At 44.3% G+C, this 23,200-nt stretch overlaps 1 protein-coding gene across 2 annotated transcripts in view; it reads left to right on the top strand.

The window, feature by feature from the left end:
* TNKS (tankyrase) overlaps positions 1 to 23,200 on the top strand; it is a 330,445-nt gene that overhangs the window by 219,440 nt on the left and 87,805 nt on the right. For both annotated transcript variants that reach the window (XM_082255809.1, XM_082255808.1), the window contains exons 6-9: positions 9,309 to 9,403; positions 10,908 to 10,974; positions 11,270 to 11,456; positions 18,944 to 19,065. In XM_082255809.1, the coding sequence (XP_082111935.1) occupies positions 9,309 to 9,403; positions 10,908 to 10,974; positions 11,270 to 11,456; positions 18,944 to 19,065 (471 nt within the window). The remainder of the gene's footprint in view (positions 1 to 9,308; positions 9,404 to 10,907; positions 10,975 to 11,269; positions 11,457 to 18,943; positions 19,066 to 23,200) is intronic.

The raw sequence follows: 23,200 nt of genomic DNA, 5'->3' as shown, positions 1-23,200 counted from the left end.
CTGCAGACCCCCGGGGAGTGCCTGTGGAACCTTCTGGGTCACAGTCCCAGCCTGAAATCACAGTTTTTTTGCAAAATCTGATGTCTAAGGTGAATTTTGTCATTTGAAGTGTTGCCAGCCACAAACGTCCTATGCCTTCGCCTCCATCTGCGGGGTCCTCACACTCTGAGGCAGATATGGCCGCCGCAGACATAGCCCACCCTGAGGGGTCGGTGTCTTCGCATTCTGACAGTGAAGAGTACCTGGCCTCCCCAGCCGCCTTGCGGTAACGTGCATTGGTGGAAGCCATTATACTTTCAGTACAGGAAACTTTAGAATTGGCTGATGACTCCAGAGCGTCGGGTACGCAGGTGTCTTTTGGCTCCCGCAAATCCCATAAATCGAGCAAGGTGTTCCCTTGTCCAGACTTGTTTTACAATATTGTGGATGAACAATGGCGGCGCATTAACCATATGCTGGTGGTGTCTAAGTATTTTGCACGCCGTTACCCCTTTGCAGTGTCGGTGTCCACTAGGTGGACTGTACCGCCTACAGTGGATCATCCGGTTTCCAGGTTAAATAAAGCGATTCTGGTGCCAATGGAAGAGTCACCAACTTTTGCGGACCCAATGGATAGATGGGTGGAGTCTTTGTCCCGCCATCTCCACGTGATAACGGGGTAGATTTTAAAGACTACCTTTGTGAACATTCTGGTGGCGCAGACGGCTACTGAATGGGTGAAGTTACTTAAAAGTAACTCAGAAGCTGAATGGCTCCCCCCCTCCTGCGGTGCTGGAACTACTGGACCAGTTGGCTCAAGCCTTGTTCATGTGTGATGCATCCCTGGATTCAGCTCCATTGGTGGCCAGCGCGTCGGCAGTGGGGATTGCTATAAGGCGCATGGTGTGGCTAAAAGCAGGCCTCCAAAAAGGCCTTGACTGATCTTCCCTTCACAGGGGATCAGCTGTTTGGATCCTCTCTGGATGAGTTGATCAAAGGTATCATAGGGGGTAAGAGTACTCTTCTCCCCCAATCCTCTAAGGGTAAGGCGCCGCGTCGTAGGCGGGGGGGCCCTCCTTTACTGCTCATAAACGTATTTTTCATGCCTCCGGGTCGCAAGAAAAAGGTAAATCGTTCAGGTCTTCTGGGGGTTCCAATAAGCCTTGGTCGGGTAAATCTAAGACTGGGCAGTCCAGTTCTGCAGATAAGTCCTCATCTGCATAAAGGGATACCCTCACCTGCTTCTGGGGTGGGTTGACATCTTTGTTTCTTTTCGGAACCCTGGACCTCCTTGATTCAGGACAGATGGGTTCACAAATTGATCTGATCAGGGTACAAGATCGAATTCCGATCTCGATCGTCGAACACATTCTTACCATCCAATCTTCACCTTTCTCCAGACCGGTTAAGGGACTTGTGAGGAGCGGTACTCGATTTGCTGTCGCAAGGAGTGATTGTACCAGTTCCTTCTCAGGAATGTTTTCAGGGGTTTCATTCAAACCTGTTCACCGTGCCCAGAAAGGAGGGCAAGGTGCTTCCAATTCTGGATCTCAAAGCCCTGAACCACTTTGTGTTGGTACAGAAGTTTCGGATGGAATCCATCCGCACGGTGGTGGCGTCACTGCATCAGGGAGACTTCTTAGCCTCCATAGATATCAAGGACGCATATCTACACATCCCTATTTACGCTGGTCACCAGCAGTTTCTTCGCTTTGCAGTAGCAGAGGAGCATTATCAATTTGTGGCATTACCCTTTGGTCTCGCCTCAGCTCCCAGGGTGTTTACTAGCACCAGTGTTGGCCTTGCTGCGCCAACAGGGGATTGCGGTACTGGGGTACCTTGATGACCTTCTGATAAGAGCGGACTCCCATTCAGCCTTGATGAGCGATCTGAGGATCACGGTCACAACCCTGCAGGAGTTCGGTTGGAACATCAATTTCAAGAAATCCTCCCTGATGCCTTCCTTGAGACTAGATTATCTGGGCCTGACTCTGACTTTGCAGCTTGTCCAGTTATTTCTTCCTAAGGTGGTTTCTGATTTCCATTTGAATGAAGACATTGTGCTGCCTTCACTTTGTCCTAAGCCCAAGCATCCCAAGGAAATTGCCTTGCATTCTTTGGATGTGGTTTGGACCATTAGAGTTTACCTGATGGAGCTGCGTCTGTCGAAGAACGACAGAGAAATCTGGATCTTTGTAAGAACTTACCGTAAAAATCCCAGATAAAAGGATTTTACGGTAAGTTCTTACAAAAATCCATTCGATGACGTGGGCCTTCCTTTTCTGCTTATAAGACATTTTTTTGTCCCTCAGGGTTGACTGACAAGGGCTCGAAGCCTTTCAGGGCCTCTTCTGGAGGATCCAAACAAACCTGGTCTGGTAATCCAAGATCGGGCTTCTCCAGACCCGTGGACAAGGCTCCTTCTGCATGAAGGTGCGCCCTCACCTGTATCGGGGGTGGGGGGACGTCTTCACTGGTATCCAGGCCCGTAGACTTCCCGGGTGCAAGACAAGTGGGTCCACAAAGTCATTGGGTCCGGCTAGAAGATGGAGTTTAGCTCTTGTCCCAAGGTTTTTTCCTTCCAACTTGCGATTGTCCCCAGACCGCATCTTTAGTCTTTAGTACCATCAAGGGCTAGGTGTCTGCTTTGGTGGTTTTCTTCCAACCACCTTTGGCCACACACTCCCTGGTGCTTACCTTTCTTCAGGGTGTCCGACATTTGGTTCCTCCACAGCAGGCTCAGTTGCCACCTTGGGATCCTAATTTGGTGTTTTCAGCTCTACAGAAGCCTCCCTTTGAAAATATTCGGGAGATTCCCTTGCTTACGCTGTCCCAGAAGGTGTCTTTTTTAGTGGCTATCACCTCTGCGCGCAGGGTGTCTGAACTGGTGGCGTTATCCTGTCATTCACCTTACCTGGTGATTCACAAGGATAAGGTGGTTCTTCGCCCCTGTCCATTGTTCTTTCCAAGGTTATCTCTGAATTTCATTTGAATGAAGACCTTGTGTTACCTTCCCCGTGTCCCAGGCTTAAACATCTGAAGGAAATTGCCTTGAATGCCTTGGATGTGGTCTGGGCAGTTAGGGTGTACCTGGCAGCTACGGAGTGTTTCAAGTAGTCAGAAACTCTTCGTTCTCACAGATGGACTTCGAAAAGGGGTTGTCCGCTTCCTCTGCGACCATTTCCAGATAGATCAGATAGACGGTGGTTCAGGCCTATTTCATCAGGGGTCAGGTTCCTCCTTTCCCTGTCAAGGCGCATTCTACTAGGGAGCTTAGTGGCTCCTGGGCTTTCCGTCATCAGGCGTCAGTGACACAGGTTTGCAAGGTGGTCATCTGGTTGTTGGTGCTCACTTTCACAAAGGTTAATAAAGTGGATGTGTTGGCATATGTGGATTCTTCTTTGCATATTATTTTATATATACTGTGATTCTGTACTTGCCAAATACGCTGCAGAAATCTCTCTCCACTAAGTCTGGCTGCAGCCATTTTAACTGTGGGCAGCTGAAGCTGCTGCCTTTTCACCTCCTGGATTTACATGGACACACACAGCCATACAAATACACACTGACACCACTGCTTGCCTGCACATTTCTTCTCTCTTCATGAATACACATGGATCTCCTGTTCTTCCAATCCAGCCCCCTCCAGCTCTGCAGCTCTTCTATGACTCACCCCTCCTCTCTTGCTGGCAAGCTCTCACAAGAGTGAGAAAGAGAGCTGTGTGGCGTGCATGTGTATTCAGCCCTCCTAACTCAATACTTTTTAGAACCACCTTTCACTGCAATTACAGCTACAAGTCATTTTGGCTATGTCTCTACAAGCTTGGCACATCTAGAGAGTGACATTTTTGCCCATTCTTTGCAAAATAGCTCAAGCTCTGTCAGATTGGAAGGAGAACATCTGGCTGTATGTTTAGCGTTGTTGTCCTGCTGGAAGGTGAACCTCCACCCCAGTCTCAAGTCTGTGCCTGACTCTAACAGGTTTTCTTCTAAGATTGCCCCGTATTTAGTTCCGCTCGGCACCCACAGTGGTGACTTTATTAAAAGGCTGAATAACATCAACTGGGTCTATAGAAGGTAAAAGCGTCAGCAGTTTATTTCCAGGTTTTAAAAATAGACAAAACCAAAATTAGGGTATAAAACCAAACGATAACACTTCATGGAGGCCCTGGGCATTGAATAGAGGGCCATCCAGCACTGCAGATGGGCTGAGAGAAGGGCACCAATCCAAAAGCCCTGATAGATGGGGTGTGTCCGCTCGGGAGGCCAGGCAAAGCGAAAGCATGCTCGGATGACGTCATGGTCGGCCAGAGGGGGGGAACCAGCAAGGAACGCGAGCTTGATCAGTTGCCGCGACGCGTTTCGCATGCATGCATTTTATCAAATGACAGGGATAGAGGTAACTGAAGTATTTAAACAATTTCTAACCCAATGGAGGAGCGGGGAGAGTGGGCAGAGCTATGCAGATCTGGATGTCACCTAACTCATCAATGTTCATGGCTGCCATCAGGTAGTTGAGGACAAGCTGTATCCCTGTTCCAAATTATTAAGCAAATTATATTTTTCACATTTACCTAAATAATTGATGTAAATAACAGTCAGCATAATTCACGTTATCAACTATTAAGAGTACAATTCAAATTTTATTGAACAAACCTCCTAATAGCATTTTCTTTTTTAAACATAAAAAACTTACAATGCACTGTTCCAAATTATTATGCACAGTAAGTTTCAAAACACTTTATAGGTTGTAAAGAACTGAAAATTGTCATTTGTTGTCTTTACAGCATATTTACTGAAATCAAAAGCTATTTCACTCAAACTTAGAACAACATTTTAACTTTTTAAACATTTTAACAGGTCACGTTACATTCTAACATAGTAAAGTTCATATTCCCATCGTTCACCTTCCTGGTATATAGGCACATATATATTGGGTGCTGAATCGATCACCACCTGGACAGTGCAACTTTTTGGAGCCACGCAGGACCCCTTTGTCAGGCATGTGATGATCACATACCTGACGAAGGGGTCCTGCGTGGCTCCAAAACGTTGCACTGTGTTTTAATGTGATCTTTTTTGCAATAAAGCTTTTGGACTGCTTTTGCAAGATCCATGGTGTGCTGGCGAATATGTATGTACATTTTAACATAGAGCCCCTTATTGATAGCAGCTTCGCAAGTCTTGCATCCATTGAACTTGTGAGTTTTTGGTCAGTTTCTGCTTGAATTTGTTTGCAAGATGTCAGAATAGCCTCACAGAGCTCTTGTTTTGACTGTAAACTGCCTTCCACCCTCATAGAGCTTTTGCTTGAGGTTGCTCCAAAGGTTCTCAATAGGATTGAGGTTAGAGGAGGATAGAGGCCACACCATGAATTTCTCTCCTTTTATCCCCATAGCAGCCATTGATGCAGAGTTATTCTTTGCAGCATGAGATGGTGCATTGTCATGCATGAAGATGATTTTAGTACAGAAAGCAGAGTTCTTCCTTCTGTACCAGGGAAGAAAGTGGTCAGTCTGAAATTCCACATACTTAGCAGAGGTCATCGTTACACCATCGGGGACCCTAAAGGGGCCAACCAGCTCTCTTCCCATGATTCCGGCCCAAAACTTGAATCCACCACCGCCTTGCTGACGTCACAGCCTTGTTGGAACAGGGTAGCCGTCCACCAACCATCCATTACTCCATCCATCTGGACCATCCAGGGTTGCACGGCACTCATCAGTGAACAGGACTGTTTGAAAATTAGTCTTCATGTATTTTTCTGCCCAATGCAGCCGTTTCTGCTTGTGAGCATTGGTTAGTGGTGGCCGAATAGAAGGTTTATGCACAGTTGCAAGACTCTGGAGGACTCTACACCTTGATGTCCGCGGGATTTCAGAGGCACCAGCAGCTTCAAATATCGGTTTGCTGCTATGTAATGATATTTTAGCAGCTGCTCTCTTGATCCGATGCATGATTCTGGCAGAAATCTTCCTCAATGTGCCTTTATCTGCACGAACCTGTCTGTGCTCTGAATCAGCCAAAAATCTCTTAATAGTGTGATGATCACGCTTAAGTATTCGTGAAATATCTAATGTTTTAATACCTCGTCCAAGGCATTGAACTATTTCACTCTTTTTGGCAGCAGAGAGATCCTTTTTCTTCCCCATATTGCATGAAAATGGTGCTCTGCTTAATAATGTGGAATACCCCCCTTTAGTAGTTTTTCCTTAAATTGGGCTCACCTGGCAATCTAAGAGCCGGTTCACACTGCCGCGACCATAAGTCGCCCCATGTCGGAGCGACTTTTTACCGCGATTTTACCGCGACTTCAGCGCGACTTGTGAATTATTTTGCGCGACTTATATGACAGACGACTTTGTGTTTGGCCAATCAGAATATGATATGTTGTGACCTAATTCCCCTTTTCTGTTTTTTTTTTTTACTCATTTCCTCATTGCACACCAGTGCCACGTATCAGTGTCCACCAGTGCCACTGCCCACCAGTGCCACGTATGTGTCCACCAGTGCCACTGCCCACCAGTGCCACGTATCAGTGTCCACCAGTGCCACTGCCCACCAGTGCCACGTATGTGTCCACCAGTGCCACTGCCCACCAGTGCCACGTTTCAGTGTCCACCAGTGCCACGAATCATTGTCCACCAGTGCCACGTATCAGTGCCACAAATCAATGTCCACCAGTGCCACGTATCAGTGTCCACCAGTGCCACGTATCAGTGCCATGTATCAGTGCCACGAATCAATGTCCACCAGTGCCACGAATCAGTGTCCACCAGTGCCACGAATCAGTGTCCACCAGTGCCACGTATCAGTGTCCACCAGTGCCACGAATCAGTGTCCACCAGTGCCACGAATCAGTGTCCACCAGTGCCACATATCAGTGCCACAAATCAGTGTCCACCAGTGCCACATAACAGTGCCACGTATCGATGTCCACCAGTGCCACGAATCAGTGTCCACCAGTGCCACAAATCAGTGTCCACCAGTGCCACGTATCAGTACCACGAGTCAGTGTCCACCAGTGCCACGAATCAGTGTCCACCAGTGCCACGTATCAGTGCCACAAATCAGTGTCCACCAGTGCCACGTATCAGTGCCACGAATCAGTGTCCACCAGTGCCACGTATCAGTGCCACGAATCAGTGTCCACCAGTGCCACTCACACAGACCAAGCAGAGATAATGGCTAATCTCTTCTTCCTGGAAAGTCTCATAACAAGTCGCTTCAATTAAGATGAGGAGGCGACTCCCATTGAAGTATATGGGACAAGTCGGATAACAGGTCGCCTCCAAAGTAGTACAGGACCCTTTTCTGAAGTCGGAGCGACTTCAGTAGTGCCAATTAAGACGGCACTGATTGATTAACATGGCTTTTGTTATGTCAAGCGACCTGGGGCGACACAAGTCGCCTCACAAGTCGCGCTAGTGTGAATGAGCTCTAATTATCACAGGTGACCGAGATTGTTTTCAGTGATCAAAAGAGCCCTGAGACACAATGTCATCCATGAGTTAAACTGAAAACAAAATATTTAATCTTTTTGACACTTACATAGAATTTGCATAATAATTTGTAATAGTGTGTAGTCACAATTGTGTCAAACAATGGAATATCAAATCAAAACTTATTAAACATTTACAAAATGTTATGAAAATAGTTACCATGGGCCTCTTGGCTGCTTCCCTAATTAATGCTCTCCTTGCCCGGCCTGTCAGTTTAGGTGGATGCAAAGAAGCAAAGAAACAAATCACTGCTTAAAGTGCTGACAGCTGGGCCAGTAGGATTCCCAAGTAAACTGTAGTAGTCCTGCAAGACTGGGTGCTCACCAAGGTCCGCAACCTAAGAAGTCCATATGCATGTAGAAAGAAAGTGGCACTTCCAGTCTCAGGAAAGTAGAAACTTGAGTTTTATTTCTTCAAATAAAAAAGTCCAACATCGACATGTGCAAGACAAACAGGATAGCAGCAAACGCGTTTCACACCATGTGCTTATTCGGTTTAGGTGGATGGCCATGTCTTGGTAGGTTTGCAGTTGTGCCTACTCTTTCCACTTTTGGATGATGGGTTGAACAGTGCTCCGTGAGATGTTCAAAGCTTGGGAAATTTGTTTATAACCTACACTTTAAACTTCTCCACAACTTTATCCTTGACCTGTCTGGTGTGTTACTTGGCCTTCATGATGCTGTTTGTTTACTAAGGTTCTCTAACATCTGTATTTATACTGAGATTAAATTACACACAGGTGGACTCTATTTACTGATTAGGTGACTTCTGAAGGCAATTGGTTCCACTAGATTTTAGTAAGGGGTATAAGAGTAAAAGGGCTAAATACAAATGCACGCCACATTTTTCAGATATTTATTTGTAAAAACTTTTGGAAACCATTCATCATTTTCCTTCCACTTCACAATTATGTGCCACTTTGTGTTAGTTTATCGCATAAAATCCCAATAAAATACATTTACGTTTTTGGTTGTAACATGACAAAATGTGGAAAATTTCAAGGGGTATGGATACTTTTTCAGGGCACTGTACATAACCACAGACAGCAAGCACATTTAAAGAAAGTACACAAAAGCAGGGCTACCACCTTCAAGGCCCAAATAAATATTTGAGAAAAGACCACAGGTGCCATGGCTCGAAGTCACTGTAGGCTCACTGTACATAGCAATCTGGAAAGAGAGAGCCAGCAACACAGACAAACTTTGCTTTTAAATATTCATTTATGGCAACAGAGGTAACATTTTAGTCCAAAGACAGTGTTTCAAAGACGGGCCCTATAGTAAGCCTACGGGTGACATCACCACCCAGGTATTGCAGCCGTTGTCACTGTTGTCTTCCCTCTCCCCTGAAGTTGGCCACTAGGGAGATCATGTGACCAGACCGGCGTGCCCTGAGAATAGGTAAGTGTAGGCATCTTCCTTCTATAGGGTAGTAAAAATAGGATTTACATGGGGGTTGGGAGAAGGTTTAAGCTTAGTTAGTACAGGCAATGTTCAAATCTACTTTACAACCTAAAATGAGATCTGCCAGCATGGTATAGGTAGCAATAATTATGGTAAACATAACTCCACAGTCCCCCTTTGCATAGTAGAGAAAAACATGCCTTTGTTTTCAATTAAATTCTTTTTTGTTTAATGCATTCTAATAAAGAAATGTGTTTTTGGATATAAAACTATTACATAGCACAGCATAAAACACCAATAAATGTATATTCTTCTTAAGTATGGGCATAGCACCTCCCCCTGTGATATATTTACAGTATGTAAGATGAAAAAATTTGGGTAGCGTACGCAGAACCATTAAACATTTTTTTTTTTTTTTTACCAGTCTACACCCTTACATTTGGCAGCAGGATACAACAGAGTCAGGATTGTACAACTCCTCCTTCAGCATGGTGCTGACGTTCATGCAAAAGACAAAGGGTAAGTAAATGTAAATTATCCTCTTTATTTTTATTTTTTTTTATGAATGGAACCACGCAATGTGTTTCCTATTCATACATTGCAGGACACAGTCTCCTTTAATTTTTAAACCATTAGGCATGGCAACTGCCCTCAGTTGATTGGACACTGGCAAAACAGAGCTTTAGCCTCAGTTCACACTGGTGCAAATTCTATGCAGATCAGATACGATCTGAAAAGCATAGATTCACATGTGATCGAAAAAAGCATTGTAGGCTGTTCACATGCAGTGCATCTGGAAAGTATTCACAGGGCTTCACTCTTTCTATATTTTGTTTTGTTATGTTAAAGCCTTATTCCAAATTGGATTAAATTCATTATTTTTATTTTCTTCAAAATTCCACAATGACAAAACTTTGCAAATTTAATAAAAATAAAAAAAACGAAAAAAAAAATCACGTGTACATAAGAATAAATAAAATGCAGCGCTTAGAATAAAAAGTCCATAATATCAGTCTCTGATTTAAACTTAGAATTACAATAAAAAGTCCATAATATCAGTCTCTGATTTAAACTGAGAATCTTCCACCTCTGTGTGTGAAGAGCAAGCCAACAGTTGATCCAAGAACACTACACCACCACCACCACGTGAAGCACACTGCCGCTTACCAGAGGGAGAGGATGACTGTTTTCACAATGATCAAATACACATTCACCAGTAATGGGAAAACAGCACGGCTTGGAATTACTCAATTGGCTCCACATAACACACAAACAGGATCGATATGTCCAATAAGAGAAGGTTCCACCCAAAGGCAAGAAAAGAGCTCATAGTGTAGTAAGCTTTAAAATGCCATTTATTGAACAAGGACAACAAAGGTCAATAAATAGCAATTTTTCGTACATACGCAACGGGGAGCCGGCTGTGAAGCCACAAGGAGTCACCACTGTCTTCCCACAGTAAACATGGCGGTAAAATGATATCACAGGTTTGACAGGACTATTAAAAGGTGACACTTTTGTGCTAAATTCAGTGCTTACTCAAAACTCATAGACATACGATAGGATGCAGTCATGCTGCATCTTCTTTACCAAAGTCTATGTAACCGTTTTTCTACGTATTTTTGACCCTTGCACCTGTAATCCCAGACTGCCAACTAAGATAGATTTGCAAAGGTCTACAGTAGATTTATAACTGAAGGTGAGAGCGTTCCGTAAACAGACGCACAATTAGGAAGGAGTCAGGGTCAGGTGTCATTCTGTTGCAATGCTATGTTAGAGCAATTCTGAGAGGAATTTATGAATCAAGTTGTAACTTTGTAGTGAACCTGTCATAAAGCCTGTCTTGCAGCTCTTGTTTAGCAAGGTCTTGATGTGCCACAGAATTGATAAATGCTCCTCTAGCCCTTTATAATTTTTGTGTGCATGCAATAAAATTTAAATACATTGTATTAACATTTGTTAGACAATATATGAAGAAAAGCTTTTTTTTTTTTTTTTTTTTTTTCTCTTTGTTTGCATCTAGTGGTCTGGTGCCTTTACATAATGCTTGCTCCTATGGACACTTTGAAGTAACTGAGCTGCTTCTAAAGGTAAAAATGTGTATATTTTTTGTATTATATATCATCCCAAGTACCCTTAGATTTTTTTTTTAATATAAGTATTTTAACATATTGCCTGTAAAATGATTTCACTGTTGCTAGATTCATGTCTTTGGTTAATTATTTGAAAACCGTGTCTCTGACCAACTTATTGTTTGAATTTGTTATATCTTTATTTTTGCAAATACATTTGTCAGTTGTTTGTTAAATAATTAAGCTAATTGTAACGCAAGTTCTCCTGCAAGCAGAATATTCTGTATTCTGACAAATTTTTACTTGTTTTCAGCATGGCGCTTGTGTTAATGCCATGGATCTTTGGCAATTTACACCACTACATGAGGCAGCATCAAAAAATCGTGTTGAAGTATGTTCCTTGCTGCTGAGCCATGGAGCTGACCCAACACTTGTCAACTGCCATGGGAAAAGTGCTGTGGATATGGCTCCTACGCCAGAGTTGAAGGAGAGATTAACTTGTAAGTATAACAGTGACCAGCAGTTCATAAAATCAAACTTGTATCTTAGGTTTTGTATGTACGAGGACAGGGGAAAAAAAGCAAAATGATAGCCTCATAGGATAAATAACTTGGGAGCAATATATAAGGTTTGGGGAAGAATGTCATGTATGCAAATCATTCTTTAACCAATTAAAAATACAGATGTATAAAAAAAATTTAATTTATAATAATTATTATACAGAGGTTATATAGCGCTTTACAAAATAAAGGGCGATAGAGTTACAGTACAATTCAAAATAAGAGGATTAGGAGGGCCCTGCTTATGAGATTTTACAATCTGAAAGGGTAATAACTGTGAGAGGTATGAGCTGATTGGAAAAATGTTTAATTTAAGGCGGCATAGGCTTCCCAAAGAGATGAATTTTCAAAGATTGACTGAAAGGGAACATGGTAAGATCAGATTGGAGTAGGGAGTTCCAGAGGCAAGAAGAGGTTCTGGAGAAGTCCTGGAGGCAAGTATGAGAGGAGATGATGAGGGAGCTAGAGTGGGGAAGGAGTGGAGTAGACCTTTTGTCCTGGAGTGTTCATTTTATGTCCTGGAGACACAGTAGTTTGTGAGATATAGTCTCTCCAAAATGAATAAGTCTGTCCTCTTAGTGATCACAGGAACTGTTGTCCCCCCCAATGGGAGATTTTTTCTTGCGTTTTGTTCTGGTAAGAACTGTTACATTTTTGTATTTCAATGAAGTTTCTGTCTCCTAAGAATGATCATCAGTACAAATATTGAGATTGAATCTGTCCAGCAGGGATAAAAACCTGCCTGGGGTTCTCCATCTACTCTTATTCAAAAGAACCACTTGACCTCCGGAAGGTTTACCCCTTCGTAACCAGGCCATTTTTTTGAGATCCAGCACTGCATTATTTTAACTGACAACTGCGCAGTCTGGCGACACTGTAGCCAAATAATATTTATGTCCTTTTTTTCCCCAGAAATAGAGCTTTCTTTTGGTGGTATTTGATCACCTCTGCTTTTTTTTTTTTTTTTTTTGTGCTATAAACAAAAAAGGCAATTTTGAAAAAAAAAAATGTATTTTTTTACTTTCTGCTATAAAACAAATCTAATGAGAAAAAAAAAAGGGAAAAAATCTATTTTTTTTTTTATCAATTTAGGGCAATATGTATTCTGCTACATATTTTTGGTAAAAAAAACCCTATAAGCATATATTGATGGGGGAGGGGGGTGCTTGTACTGTGGGAAGGCAGAGATCTGTGTTCCTGCTCAGCAGAAACACAAGATAACTACCTTCCCTACTGACACAAGGGCGATCTGCCTTGTTTACATAGGCAGTCCGCCGTTTTGCTTCTCTCCCGAACGATCCCTGGGTGCTGGTAGACATCGAGTCTGCCTGACCCGTTGATTGGCTCTTGCACGCCCCAGACCCCGAAGTGCAGAATCACGTACAGGTATGTAATTCTGCGCCGCCGCCCCTCAGTAAGTGTATGTGGGGCGCTCACCAACAGGTTAACAGCATTTTATTTACATCTAGATATACTGTATGTGCATTAAAGCAATTGACGCTGCTTTAGTGTTTCCTCTGACCTCCCTAACTGATGAGTGTCTGCTACCCCCAACTTTTTTTCTAACAAATGTTATTTGCTCATTTCTTATACTGGCTGTACACATGGATACATTTTCAGAAATTTTAGCCAGTTTCAGTCTGCTATAAACAGTCACTACAGTTGTTTCTAAAAAAAAAAAATATATGCTGCTACAAATACTGTAGCTGTTGACTTTTAATAAACACACACTCAGGGATCCAGCACTGCCATCGCCTGGGCTGGTCCTTCATCTGACTTGGGGTCCCCGGTGCTGCCATCTTGCTTCGGGATCCCAGCTGTAACTTACCGCAGCTCCAAAGGCATCTCCCACTGCGATTTTTGAATGGACCTGTTACATGTCCCAGGAGGTTGCAGGCAGGGGGCCTAACTTCTGTTTGGATTGTCTGGAAGCAGGTAACTTTCAGAAATAGGAACCTGCTCCCAGAAAAAAAAAAAAGCGGTGGGATAGAAGAGGGGTATTAAGCGGAACTTTCTATTTCTCTTTCGTTCATTGACGGACACAGCTCCTGATCTTCTTTGACCATTGGGATATACTGCCCCTAAAGGAGTAAGACACTAGGCAGAAAAAGAACTTGACTATGCCAATGGGCAGTCCCAGGAGGTGTACTCCCCCTCTCTGCTATAGGTACTCTTTTTTTCTGCTTAGTCAGGAAAAGTCCTAGTTCCTTGCTGGGATCTGTGGTCCTGGCAATTTTTTCTTTTTAGATAAATTTTTCTGGGGGATGGGCTGGATAATCAGCTCCACGCTAGGTCAGGCACTACATAGCCCCACTGGATGGGGGCTGGCCAGCGAGTTAAACGCCTCGCGAGGTCGCATACGACCGGATCTCGGCCTGCGTCGCAGTGTTCCCCCTGGCCGGCAGCCCCCCATTTCGATGGAGAGGAGGTTCTGTCTGGAGCGGTGCCCGCCTTGTTCCAGGTATGGTGAGTAGCTTTCCCTCCCTCTCCCCCTGGAGGGGTTTGGGGTGGACGTGGGCCCCTCCCTGGGACAATTGGACCCCCGGTCTCCCCTCCTTCCTGTTAGACTCCTTTTCTGAGTCTAATGGTCCTGTGGGTCATCTACCCCCCCATCCCCCCTCCACCTTTACTGGGATTGTATTATGGTCTGGCTACCTCCTGGAGCTGGAACAGAATGTTGTACTGGTTATGGGGGCGTGCCCCGTTCGCGATCGGGCGTTCATCATGCGGGGGGGGCTGTACCTGGTGGGGGCTCCTGCCATGACCCCCCCTTTCCTGATCTGTGTCTTGCATCGGCCCTAGGGATCCCTGGGAGCCACACAGACCCGCCATTTTGTTGTAGCCTATTTGCTGTATAGGCTGGCGCCCTTTTTCGTTAGTCCAGCATTGAAATCAATAGTGGCCTTTACTGTGGAGCCTTGTGGGCAGCGTTTTTAGCTGTGGGAGTCCTTCCTTATCCCCTGGTTCTCTTTCATTCCTGGACACAGTGCTTTGATCCTCGTGCTGCTGGTGACTGCCTGGTGGGGTGGGGTGGTGAGTCTGGTGGGGTCCTCTTCGCTCTCCCTGCTGCAGGATCATGGGGCACTCTGTTGCTGGCGAACCGCTGGTGTTACCAGAGCGGTGGGGGTGTCCCTTGGCGGTGTCTTTTTGCACTTTAGTGGAGTATCCTTATTCCTTATGGAGTCCTTGGAGCACATTTCCCCACCTGACCGACCCTTTCTCAGAGCCTGCAGGGCCTTTCCGGATCCCAACCATCCATTAATGCACTGATGTCGGTCCTAGAGTCCTTTGTGTCCCGTGTGGAGGTGGCTTTTGGCGGCAGGGTAATAAAAAGCGCACCCCACCTTCCCCTGCTTCATCTGTCTCCCCAGATCCTGAATCTGATCTGGCCACCATGGACGGGGCCCTCCCTAAGAGGTCTGCAGCCACGCACCCTGAGTTCTCAGATAGCGAGGATGATTCCTCCTTTACTGTAGCAACACACGAAAAGAAAGCTGGTGGACGCACTGATTGTGTCTGTGCGTGAGACTTTAAAAATGGAGGATGCAGGTGAAGCTGCAGTGGATGCACCGCTTCCCTTTGGCACTCACAAGCCATCTAGAGCAGGGAAGGTTTTTCAGTTTCCTGCCTATTTTGACAGATTTGTCGCAAAAGAGTGGGAATGCCCAAAAAGCCCCCTTGTGGTCTAAGAGTCCCTCCTTAAGAAGTTGACTGTTCCACCGGCGCTGGATCCCCGATTTCCAGGTTGAATAAGGCAACCATGATTCCGGTAGAAGAATCGCTGGCTTTTGAGGATCCGGCTGACAGAAAGGTGGACACTGTGGCCCACAGTATGTTCACTGTGGCTGGCTCGGCAATCGGTCTCCACCATTGTCTTGGTGTCACAAACTCTGACCAAGTGGGCTAAGCTTATACGCCGTGACCTGGAGGTTGAGCATCTTCCCCCTGCCTTTGCTGAGCTGGCGGACCAGTTGGTCCAGGGGTTGCCGTTTATCTGTGATGCCTCTTTGGATGCGACTCCCCTGCTTTCTAGACTGTCTATTCCGACAGTGGTCCTTAGGCATGTTTTGTGGCTCAAATGTTGGTCTTCGGACCAGACCTCTAAAAAAGTCTTCCTTTTCAAGGAGATCGCCTGTTCTGAGCTACCTTGGATGACATTATTAAGAGTATCACAGGGGGGAAGAGCACCCTTCTTCCACTGGCTACTAAGGGTAAGGAACCTCGTCACAGTCGTGGCCCGTCCTCGACTCACAGGAAGTTTTTTTTTTGTCCCTCAGGGTCAGCTGACAAGGGTTCAAAGCCTTTCAAGACCTCTTCGGGAGGATCCAAGCGACCTTAGTCTGGCAAGTCTGAAGCGGGTGTCTCCAGACAAGGCTCCTTCGGCATGAAGCTGCAACCTAACCCGTGCTTGGGGTGGGGGGGTGTCTTCGCTGGTTTCCGGACCCATGGACTTCCTAGGTGCAAGACAAGTGGGTCCACAAAGTGATACGGTCCAGCTACAAGATCGAGTTTCGTTCTTACCCTCTGGAAAAGTTCTTTCCTTCCAATGTGTGTCTATCGCTGGACAGATTTCAAGCCCTCGTTGGGGGGGGGGGGATAAGACTTGTTGCTTCAAGAGGTGATTGTTCTGGTTCCAACTTCAGAACGTTTTCAGGGGTTTTATTGAAACCTGTTCACGGTCCCGAAGAAAGAAGGCAAGGAGCGTCCAATTCTGGATTTCAAGGCTCTGAACTGCTTTGTGTGGGTACAGAAGTTCAGAATGGAGTTTATTTGCACAGTAGTGGCATCCCTGCATCATAGGGATTTCCTTGCCTCTATCCACATCACGGACACATACTTACACATTCCAATCTGTCATAAGTGATTCCTCCGCTTTGCCGAGGGAGAGGAGCATTATAAGTTTGTGGCATTACCCTTTAGTCTTGCCTCTGCTCTTCAGGTCCTCACAAAGGTGTTGGCCCCAGTGCTGGCATTGTTACGTCAGCGAGGGATCGCAGTGCTGGGCTATCTGGACCACCTTCTCTTGTGAGCAGAGTCTCCTACTGCTCTTATGGACAACGTAGACATCACTATACGGACTCTGAGGAAGTTTGACAGGCTTCTGAATTATCAGAAGTCAGCTCTGGTTTCTTCCACAAAACTGGACTATCTGGGTCTGACTCTGGACTCGGCTCTAGCCAGAGTGTTTCTTCCTCTGGACAAGCTCCAGAAGTTGCATGCTGCGATTCATCTCTTGCTGTCCAGCAGGTGGTTGTCCCTCCGGACTTGCATGAGGCTGCTAGGCCTGATGGTTTCTACCTTTGGGGCGGTCCTGTTTGAACAGTTCCATACGAGGTCCCTGCAAAGGCAGTTCTTAGCCAAATGGGACAAGTGTCCAAAGTCTCTGGACAATCAAGTCCAGCTGAGCCAAAAAACAAAAGGGTCTCTGATCTGGTGACTTTGCTCTTCAGCTTTTCGCCAGGGCAAATCTTTTCTCCCTCTGTATTGGACAGTGGTTACCACAGATGCCAGTCTGTCTGGGTGGGGAGGTGTCCTGGGTCGTAAATCCGCTCAGGGAGTCCAGACACTGGTGGCCCCCTGGGGCCAGTATCGTCTGATTTACGCCTTCCCTCCTCTCAAACTTCTGCCGAGACTCTTGCGCAGAATAGGCAGAAGGAATTCCGTTCATTCTAGTGGTCCTGGTACAACGACCTGGTGCTGCTAGTCGCCGACGCCCCTTAGAGACTACCTCTAAGGGAGGATCTGCTGTCCCAAGGGCCAATCTTCCATCCTGCTTTACAGTCGCTGGCTTTGATGGCTTGACTGTTGAAAGCCAGGTGCTGAAGGGCAGAGGTTTGTCTGGGTCGGTGATTCCTACCCTACTGAAAGTTAGCAAGTCTACTTCTAGGAAGATCTACCATCGTACATGGAAAGCATACATTTCGTGGTGTAAGTCCCTTGGTGTTCACCCTCGCTCTTTTTTGTTGGCTAAGGTCTTGACCTTCCTTCAACGGGGGGGGGGGGGGGGGGTGAGCTGAAGTTGGCCTTGAGTACCGTTAAAAGCCAGATGTCAGCCTTGGCGGTCTTCTTTCAACGACTCTTGGTGACGCACTTTCTGGTGCGTACTTTTATTCATGGGGTTTGACATTTGACTCAGATCAGCAGAAAGGGCAAAAGAACCGCTCCATTGATAAGGTAATCCCAACCATCAAAATAAGGTGCAAAATATAAAATCTGTTTTATTCGTATCCAAAAGATAAAATCAATTCAAAGTGTATCGATAATACAGTCAGAGACCAGAGATGAACGCATAGTAGTTGACGCGTTTCACGGATAAACTCCACCAGTGCGGTTCCCCCTACCGCCTTGGGATCTCACCTCTGTGATTTCAGCTCTACAGAAGCCTCCCTTTGAAAATATTTGGGAGATTCCCCTGCTTACGCTATCCCAGAAGGTGGCTTTCTTGGTGGCTATCACCTCTGCGCCCATTGGCGGCGTTGTTGTGTCGTTCCTTTTATGTGGTGGTCCACAAAGATAAGGTGGTTCTTCGCCCCTTTCCGTTGTTCCTTCCAAAGGTTGTCTCTGATTTCCATCTGAATGAGGACATTTTGTTGCCTTCCCTGTGTGCCAGGCCAAAACCTCCTAATGAAATAGCGTTGCATTCCCTGGCTGTGGTTCGGGCTATTCGGTTGTATCTGGCAGCTACGGAGTCTTTTAGGAAGTCAGACTCACTATTGGTGCTTACAAATGGGTCTCAAAAAGGACTATCCGCTTCATATGCAAATATTTCTAGATGGATCAGACAGACAGTGACCCAGGCCTTTTCCATTAAGGATCAGGTTCCTCCTTTCCCTGTTTTTCAGGCTGCTGTTTAGTGGGCTTGTTCCCTCTTGGGGGTGTACAGTTTTTCAGGCGGGCTCCAGTTGTTTTGTTTGAGCTCCTGTTTATCTGGTTGGTTACAGTTTAGCCTTGGGAATTTTATCTTGCTGTTCCCATTCCACATATTTGACAATGCGTTCGGGAGTATACCTCCTGGGACTGCCCATAGACGTAGGCAAGTTATTTTTCTGCCTAGTGTCCTACTCCTGTTGGGGGCAGTATAACCCGATAGTCAAGAAGATCAGGAGCTGTGTCCATCAATGTACATCAGAGAAATGGATTTTACGGTAAGTTAAAAATCCCATTTTTAGGTGAATTTTTACTGTAGCAAACATATCAAGGCAACCTATCAACAACATTTTATATGGTTATGAGTTTAATTTTTTGACAGCAGTTGCAATGAATTTCCTTGTAGAATAATCTTACATTCCAAAGCTGGTTTCTTGAGAAATGTTTGTTTGTGTGTTAACAATATTGTTTTCTTTCACTTTAATTGTATCTTTATTATCTGTAAAATTATACTCAAGGTTCTTTATTAAATCATATCATTATCTTTGTTTACATTTCAGATGAATTCAAAGGACATTCTTTGCTGCAAGCAGCCCGAGAGGCAGACCTGGCAAAAGTGAAAAAAACACTAGCTTTGGAGATCATTAATTTTAAGCAACCGCAGTCTCATGAGACAGCATTGGTAATAACATAAAACTTGGTCCCTTTTCTTTGGAAAAAAGTTCTCCTACATGAAAATCATTGTACTTAAATCTGTGTAGCTTTCACCTGTATGTGCTTGCAAATCACTACGTTATATTTTCATTATATTATTTTTATATTTATTAATTATATATATATATTTATATCATTTTTCTAACCGATTCGTTTAATTTTTGTTTGTGTATTAGGTTAACATTTATAATATACAGGGGGAACCCAAATATAAGGCCGGCCATAGACAGTTCGAATTTTGGCCGATTCAGCAGGAACCGACTGAAATTCGAACTGTGTGTGGGCAGGCTAAATGTACCAAGTTGATTGATCTATCAGTTTGGGTACAACCAGCCTGCTCAATTTGCTTGTGATTATCGCTAGTGGCTGCTATAACTAGTCTAGTGGCAGGGGGACAATGGCTCAACAGGAGGGATTCTCCTGTCAACTCTGTGTTGATGGGGGAATCGTGCAAAATCCTTTCTTGCAACCCAGGTTTGCAGGAAAGAAATTTGCACTATTTAGGGCCTGCCTTACTAATCTTAAAAAAGCAAAGATTTAGATATATGACAGGCAACAGAAATATCCCTTTAGTTATATAGATATTTTATATGAGGACTTTTCAAAAGCACTGACCCTTTTGCAGTCAAACTTTATAAAACCTCATTATGTGTTTGTTATATGTTCTCATTCATACAGCATGTACCAAACAATAATTAAAAAACAATAGTTAAAAAAAAAAAGTTTCTTAGGACAGGCAGTGTTCAAATCTAATTTACAAATGATAATGAAATCCTCCAGCGCAGTACAGACAGGAAGGATTATGGCAAACACAGCTCTCCAGCCCCTCCTAAACAAAAAGAGGATTTTTGAGCTCTGGCATTATCAGAAAGAAGCATTTAAAGCGTTCCAGCCGTTTTTGTGTTTATTAAAAGTCAGCAGCTATAAAACGTGTAGCTGTTGTCTTTTAATAAACACACACTCACCTGTCCCACAATCCAGCGATGCGGCCGCCCGAAGCCTCACTCCTCTCCCTCTCCTCTCTGCAGTGCCAGCATCACTAGTGTGGGCACCCGGCTGTGACAGCTTGTGGCTTCACAGTAAGGTGCGCACTGCGCGTCTTGAATGGCCGGGCAACTTCCTGGGACCTGTGACGTTTCACAGAAAATTGCAGGGAGGGGGAGAGGAGAACTTTTGCTTCGAGCCACCTAGGTGGCCTGAGCAGAAGTGGGAGCGGGTACCTGTCAAAACTAGGTACCTGCTCCGCCCCCCCCCCCCCCCAAAAAAAAAATGACATGTCAAATGTGGCATGTCTGGGGTCAGGAGTATTTAACCACTTTACAACCGGAGGATTTTGCTGTCTTCCGTCCAGACCACTTTTTGTGCTTCGGCACTGTGCGACTTTAACTGACAATTGTGCGGTCATGCAATGTGGTACCCAAACGAAATTTACGTCCTTTTTTTCCCACAAACAGAGCTTTCTTTTGGTGGTATTTGATCACCTCTGCGCTTTTTATTTTTTGCGATATTAATAAAAAAAGAGCGAAAATTTTGCAAAAAAATGACATTTTCAACTTTGTCTTTTAAAAAATATCCAATATACTCAATTTATGTCATTTTTTTTGGCCAAAATATATTTAGCTACATGTCTTTGACAAAAAAAAATTCAATGAGCGTATTTTTATTGGTTTGCGCAAAAGTTATAGCATCTACAAACTATGGTGTAAATACTGAAATTTTACGCAGCTTTAATTTCTGACTGCCTATCTCAATTCATGAAGTGCTAAAATGGCAGGGCAGTACAAGACTTATCCAAATTACCACTTTTTGGAAAGTAGACATCCTAAGGAATGTTCTGAGAGGCATGTTGAGCTCATTGAATATTTAATTTTTTTGTCACAGGTGTTTGAAAAATGAATAAAAAAAAAAAATTTTTTTTTTTTTAACACAAAGTTGTCACTAAAAGATAAATTTCTCACACATGCCATGGGTATATGTGTAATTACACCCCAAAATATATTCTGCTGCTTCTCCTGAGTACAGGGATACCACATATGTGAGACTTTTTGGGAGCCTAGCTGTGTACGGGACCCCGAAAATCAATCTCCATCTTTAGGTTTTCTAATGGCGTAAATTGCTGATTTTACTCCTCACTACCCATCACAGTTTCGGAGGCCCTGAAAATTCAAGATAGCACAAAACCCCCCCAAATGACCCCATTTTGCAAAGTAGACACCCCAAGCTATTTGCTGAGAGGCATGGTGAGTCCATGGAATATTTTATATTTTGCCACAAGTTTTGGGAAAATTACAATTTATTTATTTTTTTTTTTTTAACACAAAGTTGTCACTAAAAGATAAATTTCTCACACATGACATGGGTATATGTGGAATGACACCCCAAAATACATTCTGCCGCTTCTCCTCAGTATGGGGATACCCCATGTGTGAGACTTTTTGGGAGCCTAGCTGTGTACGGGACCCCGAAAATGAATCTCCATCTTTAGGTTTTCTAATGGCGTAAATTGTTGATTTCACTCCTGACTACCCATCACAGTTTCGGAGGCCCTGAAATTTCAACATAGCACAAAACCCCCCCAAATGACCCCATTTTGCAAAGTAGACACCCCAAGCTATTTGCTGAGAGGCATGGTGAGTCCATGGAATATTTTATATTTTGCCACAAGTTCCGGGAAATATATTATTATTATTTATTTTTTTTGTTTTTTTACACAAAGTTGTCACTAAATGATATATTGCTCACACATGCCATGGGTATATGTGAAATGACACCCCAAAATACATTCTGCTGCTTCTCCTGAGTACAGGGATACCACATGTGTGAGACTTTTTTGCAGTCTAGCCGAGTACAGGTCCTCGAAAGCCAACCCCCACTTTCAGGCTTTCCAAGGGCGTAAATTGTTGATTTCACTCCTGACTACCTATCACAGTTTCGGAGGCCATGAAATGCCAAGACAGCACAACCCCCCCCCCCCCCCCCCAAATGACCCCTTTTCGGGAAGTAGACACCCTAAGCTATTTGCAGAGAGGCATGTTGGGTGTTTTGCAGATCTCACTTTTTGTCACAAAGTTTTGGAAATTGAAAAAAGAGGAAAAAAAATGCATTTTCCTGTTTTTTCTTCATTTTCCAAAAAAAATGAGAGATGCAAAATACTCACCATGCCTCTCAGCAAATAGATTAGAGTGTCTACTTTGCAAAATGGGGTCATTTTGGGGGGTTTTGTGCCATCTTGGCGTTTCATGGCCTTCAAAAGTGTGATAGGTAGTAAGGAGTGAGATCAACAATTTACGCCCTTAGAAAGCCTGAAGGTGGGGAGTGGTTTTCCGGGTCCTGTACGCGGCTAGACTGCAAAAAAGTCTCACACATGGGGTATCCTTGTACTCAGGAGAAGCAGCAGAATGTATTTTGGGGTGTCATTTCACATATACCCATGGCATGTGTGAGCATTATATCATTTACTGACAACTTTGTGTAAAAAAAATTAAAAAAAAAAAATAATTTTCCTGAAACTTGTGGCAAAATATAAAATATTCCATGGACTCATCATGCCTCTCATCTAATAGCTTGGAGTGTCTACTTTGCAAAATGGGGTCATTTGGGGGGGTTTTGTGCCATTTTGGCATTTCATGGCCTTCAAAAGTGTGATAGGTAGTAAGGAGTGAGATCAACAATTTACGCCCTTAGAAAGCCTGAAGGTGGGGAGTGGTTTTCCGGGTCCTGTACGCGGCTAGACTGCAAAAAAGTCTCACACATGGGGTATCCTTGTACTCAGGAGAAGCAGCAGAATGTATTTTGGAGTGTCATTTCACATATACCCATGGCATGTGTGAGCATTATATCATTTACTGACAACTTTGTGTAAAAAAAAAAAAAAAAAATAATAATTTTCCTGAAACTTGTGGCAAAATATAACATATTCCATGGACTCATCATGCCTCTCAACTAATAGCTTGGAGTGTCTACTTTGCAAAATGGGGTCATTTGGGGGGGTTTTGTGCCATTTTGGCATTTCATGGCCTTCAAAAGTGTGATAGGTAGTAAGGAGTGAGATCAACAATTTACGCCCTTAGAAAGCCAGAAGGTGCGGATTGGTTTTCCGGGTC

This window comes from Pelophylax lessonae (assembly GCF_965119305.1).
Source record: "Pelophylax lessonae genome assembly, chromosome: 1".
NCBI lineage: Eukaryota > Metazoa > Chordata > Amphibia > Anura > Ranidae > Pelophylax > Pelophylax lessonae.
Note: the sequence above shows the minus strand (reverse complement) of the source record. Positions and strands in the feature narration are given on the sequence as shown.